General features: G+C 40.7%; 1 protein-coding gene across 1 annotated transcript in view; it reads left to right on the top strand.

The window, feature by feature from the left end:
- Positions 1-14,731, top strand: part of usp32 (ubiquitin specific peptidase 32) — a 72,772-nt gene extending 58,041 nt beyond the window's left edge. Inside the window, exons 23-34 of the mRNA XM_054609088.1 lie at positions 3,424-3,598; positions 3,690-3,841; positions 5,423-5,534; positions 5,625-5,824; positions 6,105-6,289; positions 6,548-6,634; positions 6,891-7,011; positions 8,200-8,391; positions 8,509-8,734; positions 8,899-9,344; positions 9,448-9,540; positions 11,029-14,731. Of these exons, the coding sequence (XP_054465063.1) occupies positions 3,424-3,598; positions 3,690-3,841; positions 5,423-5,534; positions 5,625-5,824; positions 6,105-6,289; positions 6,548-6,634; positions 6,891-7,011; positions 8,200-8,391; positions 8,509-8,734; positions 8,899-9,344; positions 9,448-9,540; positions 11,029-11,202 (2,163 nt within the window). The 3' untranslated portion in view covers positions 11,203-14,731. The remainder of the gene's footprint in view (positions 1-3,423; positions 3,599-3,689; positions 3,842-5,422; positions 5,535-5,624; positions 5,825-6,104; positions 6,290-6,547; positions 6,635-6,890; positions 7,012-8,199; positions 8,392-8,508; positions 8,735-8,898; positions 9,345-9,447; positions 9,541-11,028) is intronic.
- Positions 14,732-18,127: the final 3,396 nt, after the last annotated feature.

Below are 18,127 nucleotides of genomic sequence, written 5' to 3'. Positions count from 1 at the left end.
GGACCAGGACGACTGATCCGTGTAAAGGAAAGAATGAATGGGGCCATGTATCGTGAGATTTTGAGTGAAAACCTCCTTCCATCAGCAAGGGCATTGAAGATGAAACGTGGCTGGGTCTTTCAGCATGACAATGATCCCAAACACACCGCCCGGGCAACGAAGGAGTGGCTTCGTAAGAAGCATTTCAAGGTCCTGGAGTGGCCTAGCCAGTCTCCAGATCTCAACCCCATAGAAAATCTGTGGAGGGAGTTGAAAGTCCGTGTTGCCCAGCGACAGCCCCAAAACATCACTGCTCTAGAGGAGATCTGCATGGAGGAATGGGCCAAAATACCAGCAACAGTGTGTGAAAAGCTTGTGAAGACTTACAGAAAACGTTTGACCTCTGTCATTGCCAACAAAGGGTATATAACAAAGTATTGAGATGAACTTTTGTTATTGACCAAATACTTATTTTCATAATTTGCAAATATATTCTTTAAAAATCAGACAATGTGATTTTCAGGAATTTTTTTTCTCATTTTGTCTCTCATAGTTTAGGTATACCTATGATGAAAATGACAGGCCTCTCTCTTCTTTTTAAGTGGGAGAACTTGCACAATTGGTGGCTGACTAAATACTTTTTTGCCCCACTGTACAATACATGACATAACACAAGCAGTTAAAACAGACAGACAGAAACATTAAAATAGTACAGTCAAAAACCATGATGTATAGTACCAATAACTGACCATATACATTTTGCATCCAGAACTTCATAAATGAAGGATCAGGAGTCTACAAAAGCAATGGAGTACCCGTCATAAAGTCGATAGCCTTAAATAAGCCTTCAATTGTTTTTGGAATGAAATTTTGTCACCTGTACGAGTTATGTGAGGAGGTAGTGAGTTCTAAGGAATTATTGAACGGTAGATAACGAGGAGGTTTGTTTTGGGGTAGGAGGTATCAAGTGACCTGCGCTACATGTCTGTTGCATGTATATTGTACTTGGTTGAAGAAATATTGAGGTGTCTGATTAGTTACGAAATTTCTGAAAAACATAAGAAGGCTGTAGTGGAGTTTAATTTCAACTGAGAACCATGACAGGCGGGAGTGCATATATGCTGTATTTGTTCTTATTGAGCACTGGAGTGCCAACTTGGCAGCTCGATTTTGAACTAGTTAAAGTTTATTTATGTCTTTCTTTGCTGCCGCTGACCATATGACTGGACAGATTTGCAGGTGACAAAAGACCAAGGACTGTAAAACCTGAAAGATAGTAGAGGATGTTAAATTAGTGGAGTACTTTCTAGCAATTGCTCTGCCCCTTCCCATTTTGGTCACAATGCCTACACCCAGTAATTTAGTCTTTTTGACCTGTTCTATTGCCGTACCTGACATTGATAGATGAAGTTGAGGGTCACCAATAAGCATACTCCTAGAGCCAAACACAATACATTTAGTTTTGTGAAAATTCAGGGCTAGTTTGTTCACTTTCTAGGTCCTGATTCAGGTTGGTTGCTAGTTCATCTTTGTTTGAGGCAGTGCTATACAGTGTCGTGTCATCAGCATACATTACCATGTTGGCATTCTCAATAGCTAAAGGAAGATTATTTGTGAAAATAGAGAAGAGTAAGGGGCCCAAGCAACTTCCTTGTGGAACCCCACAGCTGATCCTCCTGCGATCTCTCAGAAAGATAACTGACTATCCAAGAGATTTACGTACTGCTGAATCCATATTTCTTTAGTTCAGCAATCATAATATCATGGTCTATTACATCAAATGCTGCACTGAAGTCAAGCAAGATTGAGCCTACTATTTTCTTGTTATCCATCTGTTTCAGCCAGTCATCAGTTAGCTGCGCAAGGGCAGTGGCTGTAGAATGTCTTTGTCTATATGCATGTTGTGAACTAGTAATCAACCTGCACAAAATCAAAATGGCAGTTTTTATCCTTCATTATACTTTTGTCTATTAGTGTGCATAAGGAGGAGCCATCAGAATGTTTCAAGTTCTTTCCGAGATTATCCACCTTGCTGATGAAATAGTTATTGAAGTAATTTGTTTGTTTAAGAAAGTACCATTGGCTAGTATATTTGGGTTCGCTTGATGTGATGACCTATTCATTATTTCATTCAATATTTTTCATAGTTTTTTTCCATCATTCTTTGAGTCATTCATTTTACTCTGGTAATGTTCCTTCTTATTACTTCTGCTCAATTTAGTTACCTGATTTCTTAATGTACAGTACCTTTTCCTATCAACCAGTAACCCTGATGTATCCGCCACTTTTTTTGCCTCATTTTGTTGCTCCCTGAGTGTTTTTAAATATCTACTGATCCAAGGGATGCATGTAGCCCTCACAGTTGTTTTTTTCAGAAGTGCGTGTTTATCAGCAATTTGCATAAATAATCTCATAAATATAGTCAATCCCAAATCCGGGTCCTCCTCATTACACTGTAGACCAGTTGGTGTTTTTTTACATCCTCCATAAAAGATTATTTCTGTTAGAGCTTGTATGACCTTTTGTGTATAATCCTACTGGATGCTTTAGGGACTTTAGTTTTCCTTTTAAGTGCTATTAAATTATGATCACTGAAACCAAGAGCCACTGATACTGCTTTAGAGCAGTGTTCAGGGCAGTTTGTGAAGAAGGGATCACAAACTGCACAATACATTTTGATGATCTTAGTCCACTCTTATTTGTGCTGTTTCTTGTTGGTAAGGTAGGTTACAAGCACCGGCTACTGCAAGGAGCTTTTTCTTTAACGGACAGGTCGCTAACCAATCAACGTTTAAATCACCTACAAAATACAATTCTCGGTTTTCATCACTAGATTTATCCAGCAATTCACAAATTGAGTCAAAGTATCTCATATCCGCGCTAGGCGGCCTATAGCAGCAACCCATAACTATACTCTGATTGGTTGTTGTTCTTTTGGCACAGTGGAATCCCGCAAATGGCATTAGGAGTGTAAGAGGAGGCAGAGGGACCTGATTTTTTCAGAGATTCTCTTGTTTTAGGGCGACTGTGGCTCAGTGGAGAGCAGGGTCGTCCTCTAATCAGAGGATCAGTGGTTCAATCCCCGGATCAGCAGTCCATGTCGATGTGTCCTTGGGCAAGACACTTAACCCCAAGTTGCTCCCGCAGGCGGTTCCTGCGGTGTATGACTGTGAATTAATGTTAATTACTATCCTGATGGGAAGGTGGACCTTAGTAGCCCCTCCCATCAGTGTATGAATGGGTGTGAATGATGAGTGGTCGGAAGACTAGAAAAGCGCATTCAAGTACACTCCATTTACCATTTTCTCATGAATTTATGAGAGAATGACAGTTTGAGAAAGTATGAAAAAATTCTAAATTCAAATTACCAACTGGACCTTTAAATGTCTATAATCAATGTTTTATGATAACAAGATATCAAATGGTATGTGTGTGTATGGGTAGGCTTGGGAGAACCACCTCCGTAGAAACCGCTCCATCGTGGTGGATCTATTCCACGGTCAGCTCAAGTCCCAGGTGAAGTGTAAGACCTGTGGACACATCAGCGCTCGCTTCGACCCCTTCAACTTCCTGTCTCTGCCCCTGCCCATGGACAGCTCCATGCATCTGGAAATCACTGGTAAGGCGGCTGAAGGAAAGATGCTGATAATGTGATTTTTTTTTTTTTTTTTTAAACAACCTAATCACATATAATGTTGCTGTGTTTATAGTCATTAAACTGGACGGCTCTACACCGGTGCGCTACGGCCTTCGGTTGAATATGGATGAGAAGTACACAGGCCTGAAGAAGCAGCTGAGTGAACTGTGCAGTCTGAAGCCTGAGCAGATCCTCCTGACTGAGGTCCACACCTCCAACATCAAGGTACTGAGTAGGAATGGGTATCGTTAGGATTTTATCGATACTAGTGCGACTATCGATACTGCTTATCGGTTCGGTTCCTTATCGATACTACTTATCGTTTCTTTTTGATTCTTTTGGGAGAAAAAAAGACAATTAATTAAAAAAGAATGAACATTGCTTTGTTAAAAGCTGCTAGTCTGTGTTGTTATAAGTTAGTGTTATAACGTATAACACTAACTTATAACAACACAGCTGCTCCCCTTATTAATAACTATGCATCAAACAACTCAATAAACACTGACTGACTTGTTACCTAAATCCCTTTGACTCCACTGTTGAGAATGGGTGCAGGCCTTTCACAATAAACTGTAACAGCCCTGTGCCATCTACCCTATAGCTGATATTGTGAAGGGACATGGGCTGGGACCGGCGGTGGTTCCAAAATCCTTCAAATACAGGCGCAGCTAAATAATCAGCTGAGCGATTAGCTTTCAGTTATTAGCCAGTCCTTGTGATCATACTCCGTATGACATCGCTAACGTTAGCTGCAGTGGACGAGGACGGACTGCTCGCCAAACAGTTGAAAACTGCATTTCAGCACATTTATGTTATGCGTGTTCGCCAGATTTCTGGTGTTTCCTCCGGTACTTTTGAGGGTTTTGTTGCATTTGAGACAACGAGAGTTCTCAGCATCTACTCGAGTAAAATATAGCCGAACTTTAGATCTTTTTTCTTCTCTCAGCCATCATGTGTGTCTCAAGCTGTACTAAGCCAAAGTGTGTGCGTGTGTGTGTGTGCGCGCCAAAGTAAAGCACGACTCCGCCCCTCGTGCAAAGGACAGAGGTTAACTGCGCAGTTTTTTCCCTGCAGAGACCTCACTCCATAACTTCTAAAGTACCGATAGCACAGTTAGATACCAAATAAAAGCTCAGTTTACTCAAAATTACGAAAAACACATTATTTCTTTCCTCCAGCACCACAGCCATTTATATACATTGTATTGAAATGGAGGTAGACATTTTTAAGACTGATTATATGTTAATTTCAATATGTGTGGTGCCATTACATTACAAAGAAGGAAGAATAAAGTTCGGAAGGTTGGAGACATTTTCACAAAATGAAGTCAAACTAAGCTAAGTTGACTCACACTAGCTTTGTCATTAGCTGTTATTACTATTCAAGCTGCTATCATCTCATTGATGATATCAGCTTGAATAGTAACACACTGAATAAAACACTGTTGTTGGTGACTTTGAGTTCTTTAAAAAACAACAACACACAAGTGCAGTACTTTGGACAAGAGTGTCACTGATGAGAAGGTGAACTTGTTACAAAATACATTAACTTTAGCAGCTCAGGCTGTGGGTCTCTCATATCAAAGTCAATAAAAACTATCTAAGAAAGGGTACAAGGTTTCCAAATGATGGTCTTTATAGTCAGGTCCAACTCAAACAGATTTCCACTACTCTTTTTCTAGTTTCCTGCCTAAAAGGTGCTTTTCATTTCAGTGTTTTAACCTATACAACTGCTCCATTACACTGCTGTCTGTTACAGTATTACTGTAAAGTGCTGCTGTCTGATTTCCAAATTCTTTTTGTTTAGAACTTTCCTCAGGACAACCACAAGGTCCGTCTGTCTGTTAACGGCTTCCTGTGTGCATTTGAGATCCCTGTTCCAGGTTCCCCAACTTCACTGAGCTCCCCCACTCTGACAGGTGAGACTGTTCACTCCCACTGTGTCTTTGCGCTCTCGTCAGCATTGATCCCTCTGAATACACAGTTCTCTATTTTATGGTTTTCATCAGACATCACCCCAATAGCCAATGGGTCTGCTGCTAAAGAGAACCTTGGCAGTCAGCCCGTACTCATCCCGAACGGTGTGCCCAGTACCATGGTGCCCTGTGACCCAGGGATGCTCCTCACCAATGGGGTCGCCAATGGACACATTACACCGATGCAGAGTAGCCCCTTCATTGGATACATCATTGCCATGCACAGAAAGATGGTGAGAACTCCATGCTTAAAGCAACGTGCTGTCTTGTACGGTGCAATATGTACAAAAAAAACACACCGTCAGTTAGTTGAATGGATGAATGCTGTTAAATGTACCGTATTATTACCAAATTATTATATATATATATATATCATTATATTGATACAAAAGAATTGCTCTACAACATTTAACCTCACAACAGTTAATTGCAGTTGCTCTGTAGGTGAGCCTCAACAGTAGTGCCCGTGTTCGAGCTATAACTATGAATTAAAAGTTTGTTTCGCCCCTTCAGATGCGTACGGAGCTGTACTTCCTGTCATCTCAGAAGAACCGGCCCAGTCTGTTCGGCATGCCGCTCATAGTCCCCTGCACTGTCCACACCAGTAAGAAGGATCTGTACGATGCTGTGTGGATCCAAGTGTCCCGACTGGCCAGCCCATTGCCCCCACAGGAAGCTAGCAACCACGCACAGGACTGGTAGGCTGACAGTCTGCTCCTTTCCCCCAAATTATTTTCGTGTTGTGCTTGTTTGGCTTTTTTTGCATTTGACAGAGTGACATGTTTGTTAGCAGTTTCCCCCTGCTTCCACTCTTGGTACTAAGCTAAGCTTAACACATCACAATGTGTTGGCAGCTAGTTGACTGCCCAGTATTAGAAACTAACAACAACAAATTTTTCAATTGATGTTATTGCAGTGTCTTAGAACTGTTTGTTTTTTCTTTTTCTAACCTGCAGTGATGACAGTATGGGCTACCAGTACCCCTTTACTTTGCGGGTTGTGGGTAAGGACGGCAGCTCCTGTGCTTGGTGTCCCTGGTACAGGTAAGTGAGTTTCATAAACAAACCACGAGTCACAAAGGAGGGAGTGATGTATCTGGTGATGATGAGACAGTGAGCCTAACGCAAGAACATTTTTTGTATGCTTATCTTAACTTTATCTTACTTTTTGTCTTATAGTGCGCTCGTACGAGTGTGCCACATCAGATTCAGCCAACTTTAACTAGGAATGTTAAAAATGTCTTGGTTCCTGAACCTGTGTATATACTGCAGCTGTACCTGTCTGTCTGTGTGTTTCCAGGTTCTGTCGAGGTTGTACAATAGAGTGTACAGAGGATAGGGCCTCTGTAGGAAATGCTTATATAGCTGTGGACTGGGACCCCACCGCCCTGCATCTACGCTACCAGACCTCCCAGGAGAGGGTAAAACACACACTCACAATCCCTTTAAATTCAATCAGGCTTTATTGGCATCACTATAATATTACACAGTATTGCCAAAGCACATTGTACTGCACAAAGCGGGACAAACATGGGAAAGCATAGCACACACTCTCTCACTCCTCCCTCTCCCCCTAGCTGAGACGGCCAGTATAATATAGAGTAGTCGAAGGATTTCAATGAAAAAAGCAATACAAAATTTTGAGTTTTGTTGCTATTTTCTTTTCTTAATTTTTCTCTATAGATAATATGTTCTTTCTTTTCCATAGGTTACACTGTGTTAATTATTAGCCATGAAGAGAAGTGCAAAGGCGATGGTTAGGTCCTTTAAACAATATTTAACTTGGCACAGTTCTTCTTTCCCCCCACACTAACTGCCCTTGGAGAATATTCAGTATTTGTCACCAGCACTTTTAGTTTTATGTTCTTACTGTTGTAGACATGTATAACAAGCTCTTGGAAATATTTGAGCCTTACAATGAGATAATCTTGTCAACATGTAAGAAGTGAGAGTGAGCCTTCTACTGCAGGTAGCTCAGAGGGAGGCCGACTGAGCGAATTATACTGCTGTTCCGTCGCCCTACATCCCACTCACAATTAGGACAATTTGTATCCAGACAGCAGTTTATAAATGTATTGTTGTGGTTCACAGTGATTGTGTAAGTTTTGAGATAAGAGCTAAGTGAGATAAGTAAACCTGCTAAACAGAAAGTGTTTTGGTACTTAGTTTGACCACACAGAGTTACCAGCGATCTGCTTGATGCTCAGTTCATTCAGTTCCACAGGATCCAGGGACCTGTAGGCTGTGCTATTAAGTTGGTAATGTTACTTTGGCTGTTTTAATATACATATTGTAAGTATAGTGGTACATGTCTCAGTGGGTATTGGTAAAAATGCTGCTTCAGCTGTATTTTGAGCTGAACAAAACAGGTAAAATACAGTTTAATAACAAAAATCACATACAACATCAGATAATTATCATAGCTTACTGATTCAGAAAACTACCAATGGTGAGATGCCAAAAAAGACTACAAAGTATTAGGTGGATTCTGCTGAAAAAACGTTAACTCCAAAAATCGATAAAAGAAAAAGAAAGTTGCAGTTGCTGTTGTGAAAAAGAGTGAAATCATCCTCACCCCTCTCAGTATCACCATGACTGTCTGCCTGCAGATTGTAGAGGAGCACTGCAGTGTGGAGCAGTCCCGTCGGGCCCAGGCTGAGCCCATCAGCTTGGACAGCTGTCTGAAGGCCTTCACCAGCGAGGAAGAGCTAGGTGAGGACGAGCTCTACTACTGCTCCAAGTGCAAGACGCACCGGCTGGCCACTAAGAAGCTGGACCTCTGGAGGCTGCCACCCATGCTGGTCAGTGGCACACTTCTATGTCTGTGTCAGACCTGAGCTCTGGCCTTACATAGATAGGTTCAACATGTGCTTTTAAGTAATATTTACAGTATGTGTGATGTGTGTTCTCTTCTTCAGATTGTCCACCTGAAGCGCTTCCAGTTTGTAAATGGCCGTTGGATCAAATCCCAGAAGATTGTCAAGTTCCCAAGGGAGAATTTCGACCCCAGCGCCTTCCTGGCTCCAAGAGACCTGGAGCAGCACTGCCTCCACTCCCGTAGTGAGAGCGAGGATCTGCTGAGGGTCGGAGAAGACAACCTGTCTTCTATCTCTGCCCCCGCTGGCTTCTACAACCTTCCGAAAGGTACCATATGTTGATTAAAGCCTGGTATTTAACTATTACTAGCCACTCATGCGTTTGTTGATTAAGAGCCAACAGCTTCTGAAACAAAATAAAGTATAATTAAGCAAAGCAGTTAATGGCTCAATGGCTGAAGAAATGTCTTTAACTTTGTGGTTTCCCAACAGCTTCCCCTGCCTCTAGCAGGAAGTCAGCGCCTTCTCTTAGCCGAACCAGCAGCCCCTCTGGTAGCCCCAAGACCGGCAGCGGAGGTCGCAAGCCAGGCCGGCTACGCCTGCCCCAGCTGGGCAGTAGAAACCACCTGTCTAACAGCAAGGAGAACCTGGACGGAGCAGCTAATCCTGAGGCTGACCCACGGGACGGTGAACCACAGCCAGACACAGAGGGGAGCACAACATCGGGTCCTCCTGAATCAGGAGGGGTGTTGACGTCAGAGGCATCGTGCGGCAGCGAGGCGTCCAGCAGCCACTGTGACGTGGTCCTGGTGAATGGTGACAGCAATGGGTTGAACTCAGACTTCAGCACAGAGAGCAGCCTGGACCCCGACCACCCGCTGCTCCAGCACAAAAACAACATCTGTCTGGACGCCATCTACAACCTCTATGCAATATCAGTTAGTATCACACATCACTGTCATACAAGTAGTAATAGGCTTTCTCAATAAGCTAATTTCTGCTTTGAAACAAGTCAAATATTTTTCTTCTTTCTGTCATCAGTGCCATTCAGGAATCATGGGAGGAGGCCACTATGTGACGTATGCCAAAAACCCCAATGAGAAATGGTACTGTTACAATGACAGCAGCTGTAAGGTAAGATATTAGGACAGTTTTTATTCTATTCCAAAATTAATTGCATTATTTCCAGCGGTCACCAACCAAAAATGTATCAGCATAATTCTGTCTGAAGTCAAGGGCCAGCTGTGGTAAATCTGCCTCCATTATTATTGTCAACTGCATATACTAAGTGCTCGATTGTAAAGCTTGACAGACCTTACAACATAAAAGGTTCTTAAAACATTCAGAGCAAATCTATGATAGAGCGATAGCCTCCTTACAGCTCTCAACATGGCTCGCAACTAACGGTGCTAACAGTGCTGACATTGCAAACACATGTGGCGGAGCTAACGGGCGGCTGTGGCTCAGTGGAGAGCAGGGCAGGACTGCCGGAGCAGTTCGATCCCTGGCTCCGGCAGTCCATGTCGATGTGTCCTTGGGCAAGACACTTAACCCTGAGTTGCTCCCGAAGGCTGTGCCATCGGTGTATGAATGGGTGTGAATGATTAGAGAGACCCTGATGGACAGGTGGCACCTTGCATGGTAGCCCCTGTCATCAGTGTATGAATGGGTATGAAAGGGTGAATGATTAGTAATGTAAAAGCGCTTTGAGTGGTCGGAAGACTAGAAAAGCGCTATACAAGTACAGTCCATTTACCATTTCCCTGAGGGAGGGGACTGGCGGTGACGCTCTGCTTCCATGACGACGCAGTTAGCAGCTGTACCCGTCGTTTCAGGGTAGTGCAGGGCGGCGGTGAAAGATAATTTATGTTATGGTGGAAACGGCAGTCCCCCATTTCAGAATGTGAGTAGTGCATTTAACCTGCGGCGGTGCGTGCACAAGAATTGCCAAAAAATGCAGCGGCCTGTGGCTAAGCTGCATAACCCAGCCATGAGGGCAGAATAGCCGTGAATTGTCCTGCAGTGGCTTGGTGTTAATGAGCAGAAGTGACACTCCCACAGCGCTGAACAACCATGCGCTAATCACCACAAAGCCTGATTTTGTTTGAATGCAGTCTAAGATGCACACTCAGCAGTCCCAGCAATGTAATGAAAGCACAGAGAAGTTTAGATAACAACATACACAGAGGGAGAGTGAATTCTTTCTCTGCTCTGGGTCACTTTACTCCACTATATCTTTACATAGCTAATAGTTGTTTGATCTTAAATTATGGCTCTGAATGTGTGAACCTTTAAATAAATGGGGCTGGGCAGCAAGGGTCAGTTATATTATAGTGATTTTATTTGTGCAACAATGGACAAAATAAAAGTGTAAAAACTAAAACAAATCTATACAGACTGATTGGAATAAAATCCATTATATTATGTAGTATTTGGAAATTATTGACTTTTGAGCCTCTTCGTGGTGGATGCATGCCACTACGCATTTTAAATCCGCCTGCAATGTCTTACAGAATTGTCTTAGCTATTGTAACAACACATAACTGGTTCATTGACAAGTACTTTGACAAGATACATTACAAACCCTGTGTTTAAAAAAATAAAATAAAAAAATTCCCACAGGAAGTACACTCTGAGGAGATCGACGCTGACTCTGCCTACATCCTCTTCTACGAGCAGCAGGGAGTGGACTACTCCCAGTTCCTGCCAAAGATCGATGGCAAGAAGATGGCTGACACCAGTAGCATGGATGAAGACTTTGAGTCAGACTACAAGAAATACTGTGTCCTCCAGTGACCGAACCTTGTCTTCCATCAGCCCGCTTTACACCTGCTCTCTGCTCCCGGCCACTGATCTGAGCAGGAACCCCCTGAAGTTCAAATCGTTCTGAAGGATTCAAATAAACTGCCAACGACTAGTGTCGGACCGTGGTCCCTGCCCTTAGAGATGCGTCGCAGCACTTTCTATTCTTGATCGCAAACATATTTTAGTGCAAAGATTTGCCAAGACAACAATGAAGCCCTGGTGGAAGCACTAAACTTGTGTACTTTGCTGAGCCTGACGAAACACCCCCCGCACTCTTCTCTTCTTCCATTGCGAACAAACCTCGCCATAACAAACGTCTAACATTAAACTTGCATACTAACGCATCTCTGAATGTATGCCAGTATGACCAAGTCATGAAGTGATGTTGATTTGTGATCGTGCGTTTATCACTTGTGATGTCAGAACGAAAACACACCTGAAATGATCATGTAATCTGAGCCTGGATAGTTTACCTGGAGAAAGAAAATAATGAGGCCTCAGAATGTCCAGGTATAAATGCATAGCCAATGATTGGATAAAGGTTGAGTTTGAAAAGGCCAAGTGCAAATGGGGCCCAAGAGTTAAAGAACCTGTGCTGATGTCATATTTGATGCCACAGATCAACATGATGTTGACATTAGGGATCTAGTATATTGGATACTAGGGAAACATAAGTCACATGCTACCTCATTGCTTCCTGCAGTCTGTCAGCCCTAAAAGTCCATGACAGTATTACAATTTTTTTTTTTAGACTCCCCCCTGCTAGGACACAGTAACAGGTCCTGATGGACATTATAGTAGGCATTTTTGCCAAAACTGTGTTTCATTCCACAGCTGCCAAATATCAGTGGTGATTTGTGCAATGTTGACCTGTATGTACCCATAACTTCTTTGAAACTCAAAAATCTTGAGTATCAGTCTGGGTTTGTTTAAGACAGGTGCCATGATTTCAAAAGAGACACGCTGAAAGATTAATATACAGTATATGTTTGATACTTTTTTTTAGGGGGGGATTCTGCAAGGGTGTTGTTTTATAAAATACTTATTTTATTGTTGTGTTTTTTTTTTTCTTAAGGCCATTCAGGTTGGAATGGATATTAATCTCAAAGCTTCACCAGAGGCATCAGTCTTGTCTTCACAGCGCTGTAGTAACACAAACTTTCTGACTGCTGCAACTCTTAACTATTGAGACTCAAACTCATCTGTGACACAAATGTTCATATGCTCCCTCACAAGTCGGGACATTGGGGATAATGTTATTGTAGTTACAAAATGGTTTTAGCTGTAATTACAACATTCTACTATTTAAAGAGTAACTTAAAAGAGTCCTCCACTAATCTAGCATTGCACTCCTAAAACATTGTCCAACCCACGAAGGCCTGTTTTAACACTAGGTTTAAAAGTAGTGTCATGCCCCCTCTGGTTGGAAGTTTCAAGCCTGTTTCTTCTTAGTTGCTCCTTTCCCCACACCCTGTCACCAGAAAACACATTTTCAGGGGTTGTTAAGTTACTCTTAAGTTACTTTTAACAACCCCTAAAGGCCAGTGATAAGACATATCCACATTGCCATAAATGGAACGCTCACCTGCACCTTGTGGTAAATTTGATTTTCAAGATGGCATCCTGCTAAATATCTGTGGAAGCTTCAGTAATGCTTGAATTTATGGGATTACCTCCCAGGCAAAGAGGGCCCTTTATTCTTGGGGGCCATGTGTCAAAATCTTGTTTTTGTACTTTTGGTGTTTTACTTAAAATTATACTTATGTAGTGCATATTCCTAAGTGAATGTGTTTTAATTTAATAATCATAACCAAATTTGTAAAATACAATGAAGCACTGTACCCAATGGGTAGCCCTGAATCCCCCTAGTGGGTTACTTCTACCCTAATAAGTCCCATAGAGACAATAATGTCCTATAAAGCAAGTTATATCAAACTGCAAAATCGTTGGAAGATTTCTAGAAAGAATAGAGTGGAAATGGAGACAGTTTGAATTGATACACTTCAAATCAATAAATTAGTTAATTGCAGTCCTTATTTTCAAAATGTATGGAGAATAAGGCTTCTGATATAAGATTGATAATGCAAATATATGTATTTAATATTTGATTGAAATTTTAGGAAATTCCTCTGCATATCAAAAAATCCTGAAAAACTCTTGGTAAATGTCATACCCTTACGAAATAAGGTTACCAAAACTTCTGTCCACATAAACTCACTGATGTAAGTGATTTAGTTTACTGTTTATTTATTCTTAAAAAATAACCACATTCTGTCAGGACTTTTGAGAGCTACAGTATGGGTCTGGACTATAGTCAGATCTGTAAAAACTGCACATCACATTTATATTTTCATTTTATTTCTCTGTGCGTCTAAATATGGGTTTCATGTGAATTCCAAATTCAGTTCCTCCTTTCGTCTCAAATTTTGGGCTTTTTGATGTGACTGAGGTTAGTTTGCTCTGTGGAGTCTAGTGGCAGAGCTTTGTGTCTGGTGTGTAGCCGCATGTGTGGAGATCCTCCTTCGAGGGGCTCAGTCTAATCACTGTGAACAGACAGCAGACAGTCAGCAGTTTCCCCACTTTGTCTTCTAGATCACAGGAGAAGAATCTCTGTGCTCACCGCTTTTTAGCTGCTGTATTTATGAGGAGAAGACACATTTATGGATGTATTCAGAGAGGGGTGTGTCACTAAAATAATTTTTATTTTTGCTCTGCAGAGTACATTTGTTGAACAGATGGAAATGTACAAATGAGTGCTATTAATGTTTGCTAGCTCAGCTCTTTTTTTCCTCCTCCCTCCTGCCTTTGCACGGAGCTGTAGACAATGTCCAGTTTGATTTGCTGTTTAAAACATCATAACATGGCTCAAAGTAACAATTTTCCTAAGGATTAGTCTGTTGAGAACCCAGTTTGTAATGTTTGCTTCATTTGAAGGTGCAATAGTTGTCAACTTTTTTTGTGGCTTACAATGTTGCCTCAAACAACTACTTTTGTGATGCTAAGCTCACCCCATCCATAAAACTGTATTAGCAAAACACAATTTAAAGTTGCAATTGATATCAGCACAATTTCTGTAATCAAAGATCTAAGATTTTCTTCCCAAAAGAACTGAACTTTGACACTAAAATTGGGGCAAACACCGATCTTGTGACCCACGTAAAATATTATATTAAAGCCCCCCACCCTTAAACCCCCCAGAAGAGTAAGTCAGAGTGTCGGCAGGCAGTGCAATTTACTACTGAGAAGTCTGTCAGTCTGTAGCCTCATTTTATTTTAGTTCACTTCTCTTGGATCTGAACTAGTCGTGTTAATTTAAATAACTTTTTTGTAAGATGTTTGTTGAAAGAGAGTGCACTGACATGAAAACATGTACATAAAAAAATGTGTTTTGTAAATAAGCCAATGAAAACTGTATTTCAGTATGAACTGTACAAAATAATGTACTCGTAGTTGTATATGGAGTGATACTGTTGATCTGTAACAAAATACCCAAGCAACAAATTAAATTCTGCAGAGGAAACGACAACATCAGACTTGCGTGTTTGTCTTTGTATGTGTGCGTCTGTGTGTCTGTTTTCTGAGCAATGCAGTTATTTATTTTAATGTACTAGGTTGGTAGATTAGACTAACTTTTACACACCTTTATGTTCCCAACAGGCTGAATTGTGCATTTGGTGATCCGTCTTGTACAATCAGAGGTTTCAGTTTGTTCAATACATGGAGCATCACAAACTTTTCCTCATGTGCTAAAGGTTTGTGATTGAGAATTTTAAGATCTAATGTTAATGTATTTAAATTATTAGGTGGAAATAAGTTCTCCCAGCACAATCATTCATCGGACTGTATGACCATTTGTTATATATGGTCAATAACCTTTATGTGTCTTGAAGTTGTTTTATGACCAAATACTTGATTCCCATCAGCCTCAGTTGTATACCTGCAAAACAACATGTTGCCACGCTGTCTATCCTGATTGTAGTTTGAGTATCATGTTGCTGTGGTAGGTCTGCTGCAGATGTGAAAGGTATCCACATACAGGGTCTTTGCAGAAACTTCCCCAAAGTAAACACTGCAACTGAAACAAATACTTTTTTTTATGTGAAGGAGCTTTACCTCTCAACTCCACCTCTTACTTTATCTTGACACGTTAACACATTTTAGACCCTCAGGCAACAAGTTTTAGATATCGACTTTGGCTGATTTAACGGTAAAGGTAAAGGAGCATATAATGTGGTAATAGTGTTATACAGTACATTACAGTCATTTAGCAGACGCTTAAATGACACCCAACACTAGATATAGCAGATACAAATTAGATCCACCTCCAGCAGCTACAACAATAAAAATGCTACTACACATGATATAATGGTATATAGTGCACACATTTAAAAAAAGACAGGGGCACTTGTTATTTTTTCATACTTTAAGATTGTTAGTATTTTATTTTTTTACCAAATGCAAGACGCTTCCTTCTATTGGTGTATTTTTACATTGTTGAACTGCCATCTTTTTTTAGATTATGCTCTGAAGACATCAAAATGAAGGTTAAAAATGTCCATTAGAAAATACCCATTTATGGTTTTTTTCTCACCATTTCTCAAAATAATTCAATAACTATATATATTTAAAGTTTTACATTGAAATCTGTTAAAGTGAATCTAGGTTTACGAACTAAACTGTGCCTCGTTTTCCATTTTAGTTTAATCTGAAACCTTTGAATCCCTAATTATCTAATCAGTGATCAGTTATTGCTTTATTATCCCCAGTCACTGCCCATTTAAGCAAAGTTTAGGTTTTGATGTCTAGGAGAGCTGTTTAGTGTAGTTATTGGATTGAGACGCATGCTCAAAATCAGGTACATGTAGAATGCGTTAAAGAGTGACTAGCAGCTCAAACCACCTGCTGCTTCTGTTCATTTCCTCTGCTTCTGTTGTGGTTGACACATGATGAGTGCTCTTGCTGGTGACAATACAGACAGGCTAGAGGTTAACACAACAAATGGTTGAATTTTTATGGGGTTCTAGCATTTTAACAGAATAAACACAGAACGGAGACAGACGGACTACTTCAAAGTAACAATTCTAGCTGGCTTCTGACCAGAATCAATCAATTATCAAACTAGTGTTCATCTGAAAACACAGGTAACGCTGCTTAGTAACTTGATAAGTCTTTTTTTTATTCTTTGGGCTTCAGGTTTGACAGGATGTTCTTCCAACCAACTTGTAAAGCGTCAGTATTTTTCCTCTTTATGTTAATAATTTAAAAGAAAGTCCATTGATTTGTGATTATACATAATTTATATTCTTGCTCAACCTTTCTTTTTTATTCTAAATGCTACAATATCACTTTCCAGACTGAGTGAATGTTGTTGAGCAGAAGACACAATGTCTACTAGTCCCACCAGTGGAAATGCTTGTTCAGGTGAGCTTTCGGGTTTTACATCCAGTTGTGTTCATTGACACATTGTTAGAGCATTTTAGAGCTGACTGTTTCTGTCAAGTTGGCTCTTTCAGGTCGGCCCCTGGACCTGCTTGTCTACGTAGGGGCCCTCTCCTCCACCGTCCTTGTGTTCACTTTGTGTGTCTCAGAAAGTAAGGGAGGCTGAAATGATTTCACAAGGCATTTACTGGATGATTTGTCCTTACTGTAAATTGATTTGAGTAAAAGTTGCACTGGACAAGATCTTTATAAAACAAATATTTTATAAGCTGAAAACACAAAGTATAACATTTTCAAGACTACATCAACAAGCGCAGTTGCTTTTGAATTTCTACTTCTAGATGGAATAATTAAATAATATACCTCATTCACAGTGGACTAACCGCATGTAACAGGACAGCTGCAACATTAATGGTGTGTCCTTTCCTTTTAAACGTCCTAGTAGGTCGAAATCAAATACCTGCACCTGGATTGCAGTCTTTATTAAAGCTGTTTCACGTGTCATTGTAATGCGGGAATGCAGTGCAGGACTATGGGAAATCTGCATGGTTATGGGATTGGCTAGACCAAATGATGGGAAAATAGGGAGCCGTATTTAACAACAACAGCTTTGATTACCGATCGACTACCAGGTTAATTCAACATGGATAATGTGGTATTTGTTACAAATGTAAGGACCCATAATCTAGTAAACTTTGTTTAATAACTGTTAATTTTAAAGTAAATTTGCTGCAGTGCTTGAAAAATAAAACTTCTAAAAACTTCCACGAAATGTGTCTGTTTTAGTTTATGGAGGAAGATTTTAGAGGAAGTTCTTAAGTATCAAGCACTATGAGTATCAAGAGTAGTGTAATCGTATAATCTGTAACCAAGCAACCAATGTACTTCCTGTTTACACCGGCACTCGCATGCCCAGTGTACGTGAATAGTCATGTGATATTCGTTTTCAGGGGAGCAAGTCTGGACGCAAATCATTTCGAAAACGATGCTGAAACGCATGTGTGGACGGAGATCGTTTTTGTTTTAAAACCCCGTTTTCGATTTGAAAACAGGCCATGTCCACATTAACGAGTTTGACTCATTAATGAGTTTGTTTATTGGATTAAATCCAAAGTGTCAGAAACAATTCTTTAGTTAGAAAGTTTATTCGTACTCTGCTATTGTCTACAGTTAGTAGTTGGCTCTTAACAAAGATAACTGATTGGATTGTATGAACCCAGTGTGGCAAAGAGATAAAATGCTGAACCCTATGTGTTTGGAGCCTGTGGCCAGATCTTAAACATTGCACCTTTAAGCTACAACTACTGTGACTGCTGCTGGTTTGCTTTGTTAAAACTGATAACCAGGAGTAACAGTGGCTACACTGAAAGCACCTGGGTTCAACAGGCTACATACAGTGTAGTAGCATAATATTAACTACTGTTACATGCAAAATGCTTTTAACATTGGTTTATAGCTGTATTTGCAGCATGATGAA

The sequence above is a fragment of the Anoplopoma fimbria genome, chromosome 1, assembly GCF_027596085.1.
Source record: "Anoplopoma fimbria isolate UVic2021 breed Golden Eagle Sablefish chromosome 1, Afim_UVic_2022, whole genome shotgun sequence".
Classification (NCBI taxonomy): domain Eukaryota; kingdom Metazoa; phylum Chordata; class Actinopteri; order Perciformes; family Anoplopomatidae; genus Anoplopoma; species Anoplopoma fimbria.
The sequence above is the reverse complement of the archived record's forward strand: the minus strand, read 5'-3'. Positions and strand labels throughout refer to the sequence as shown.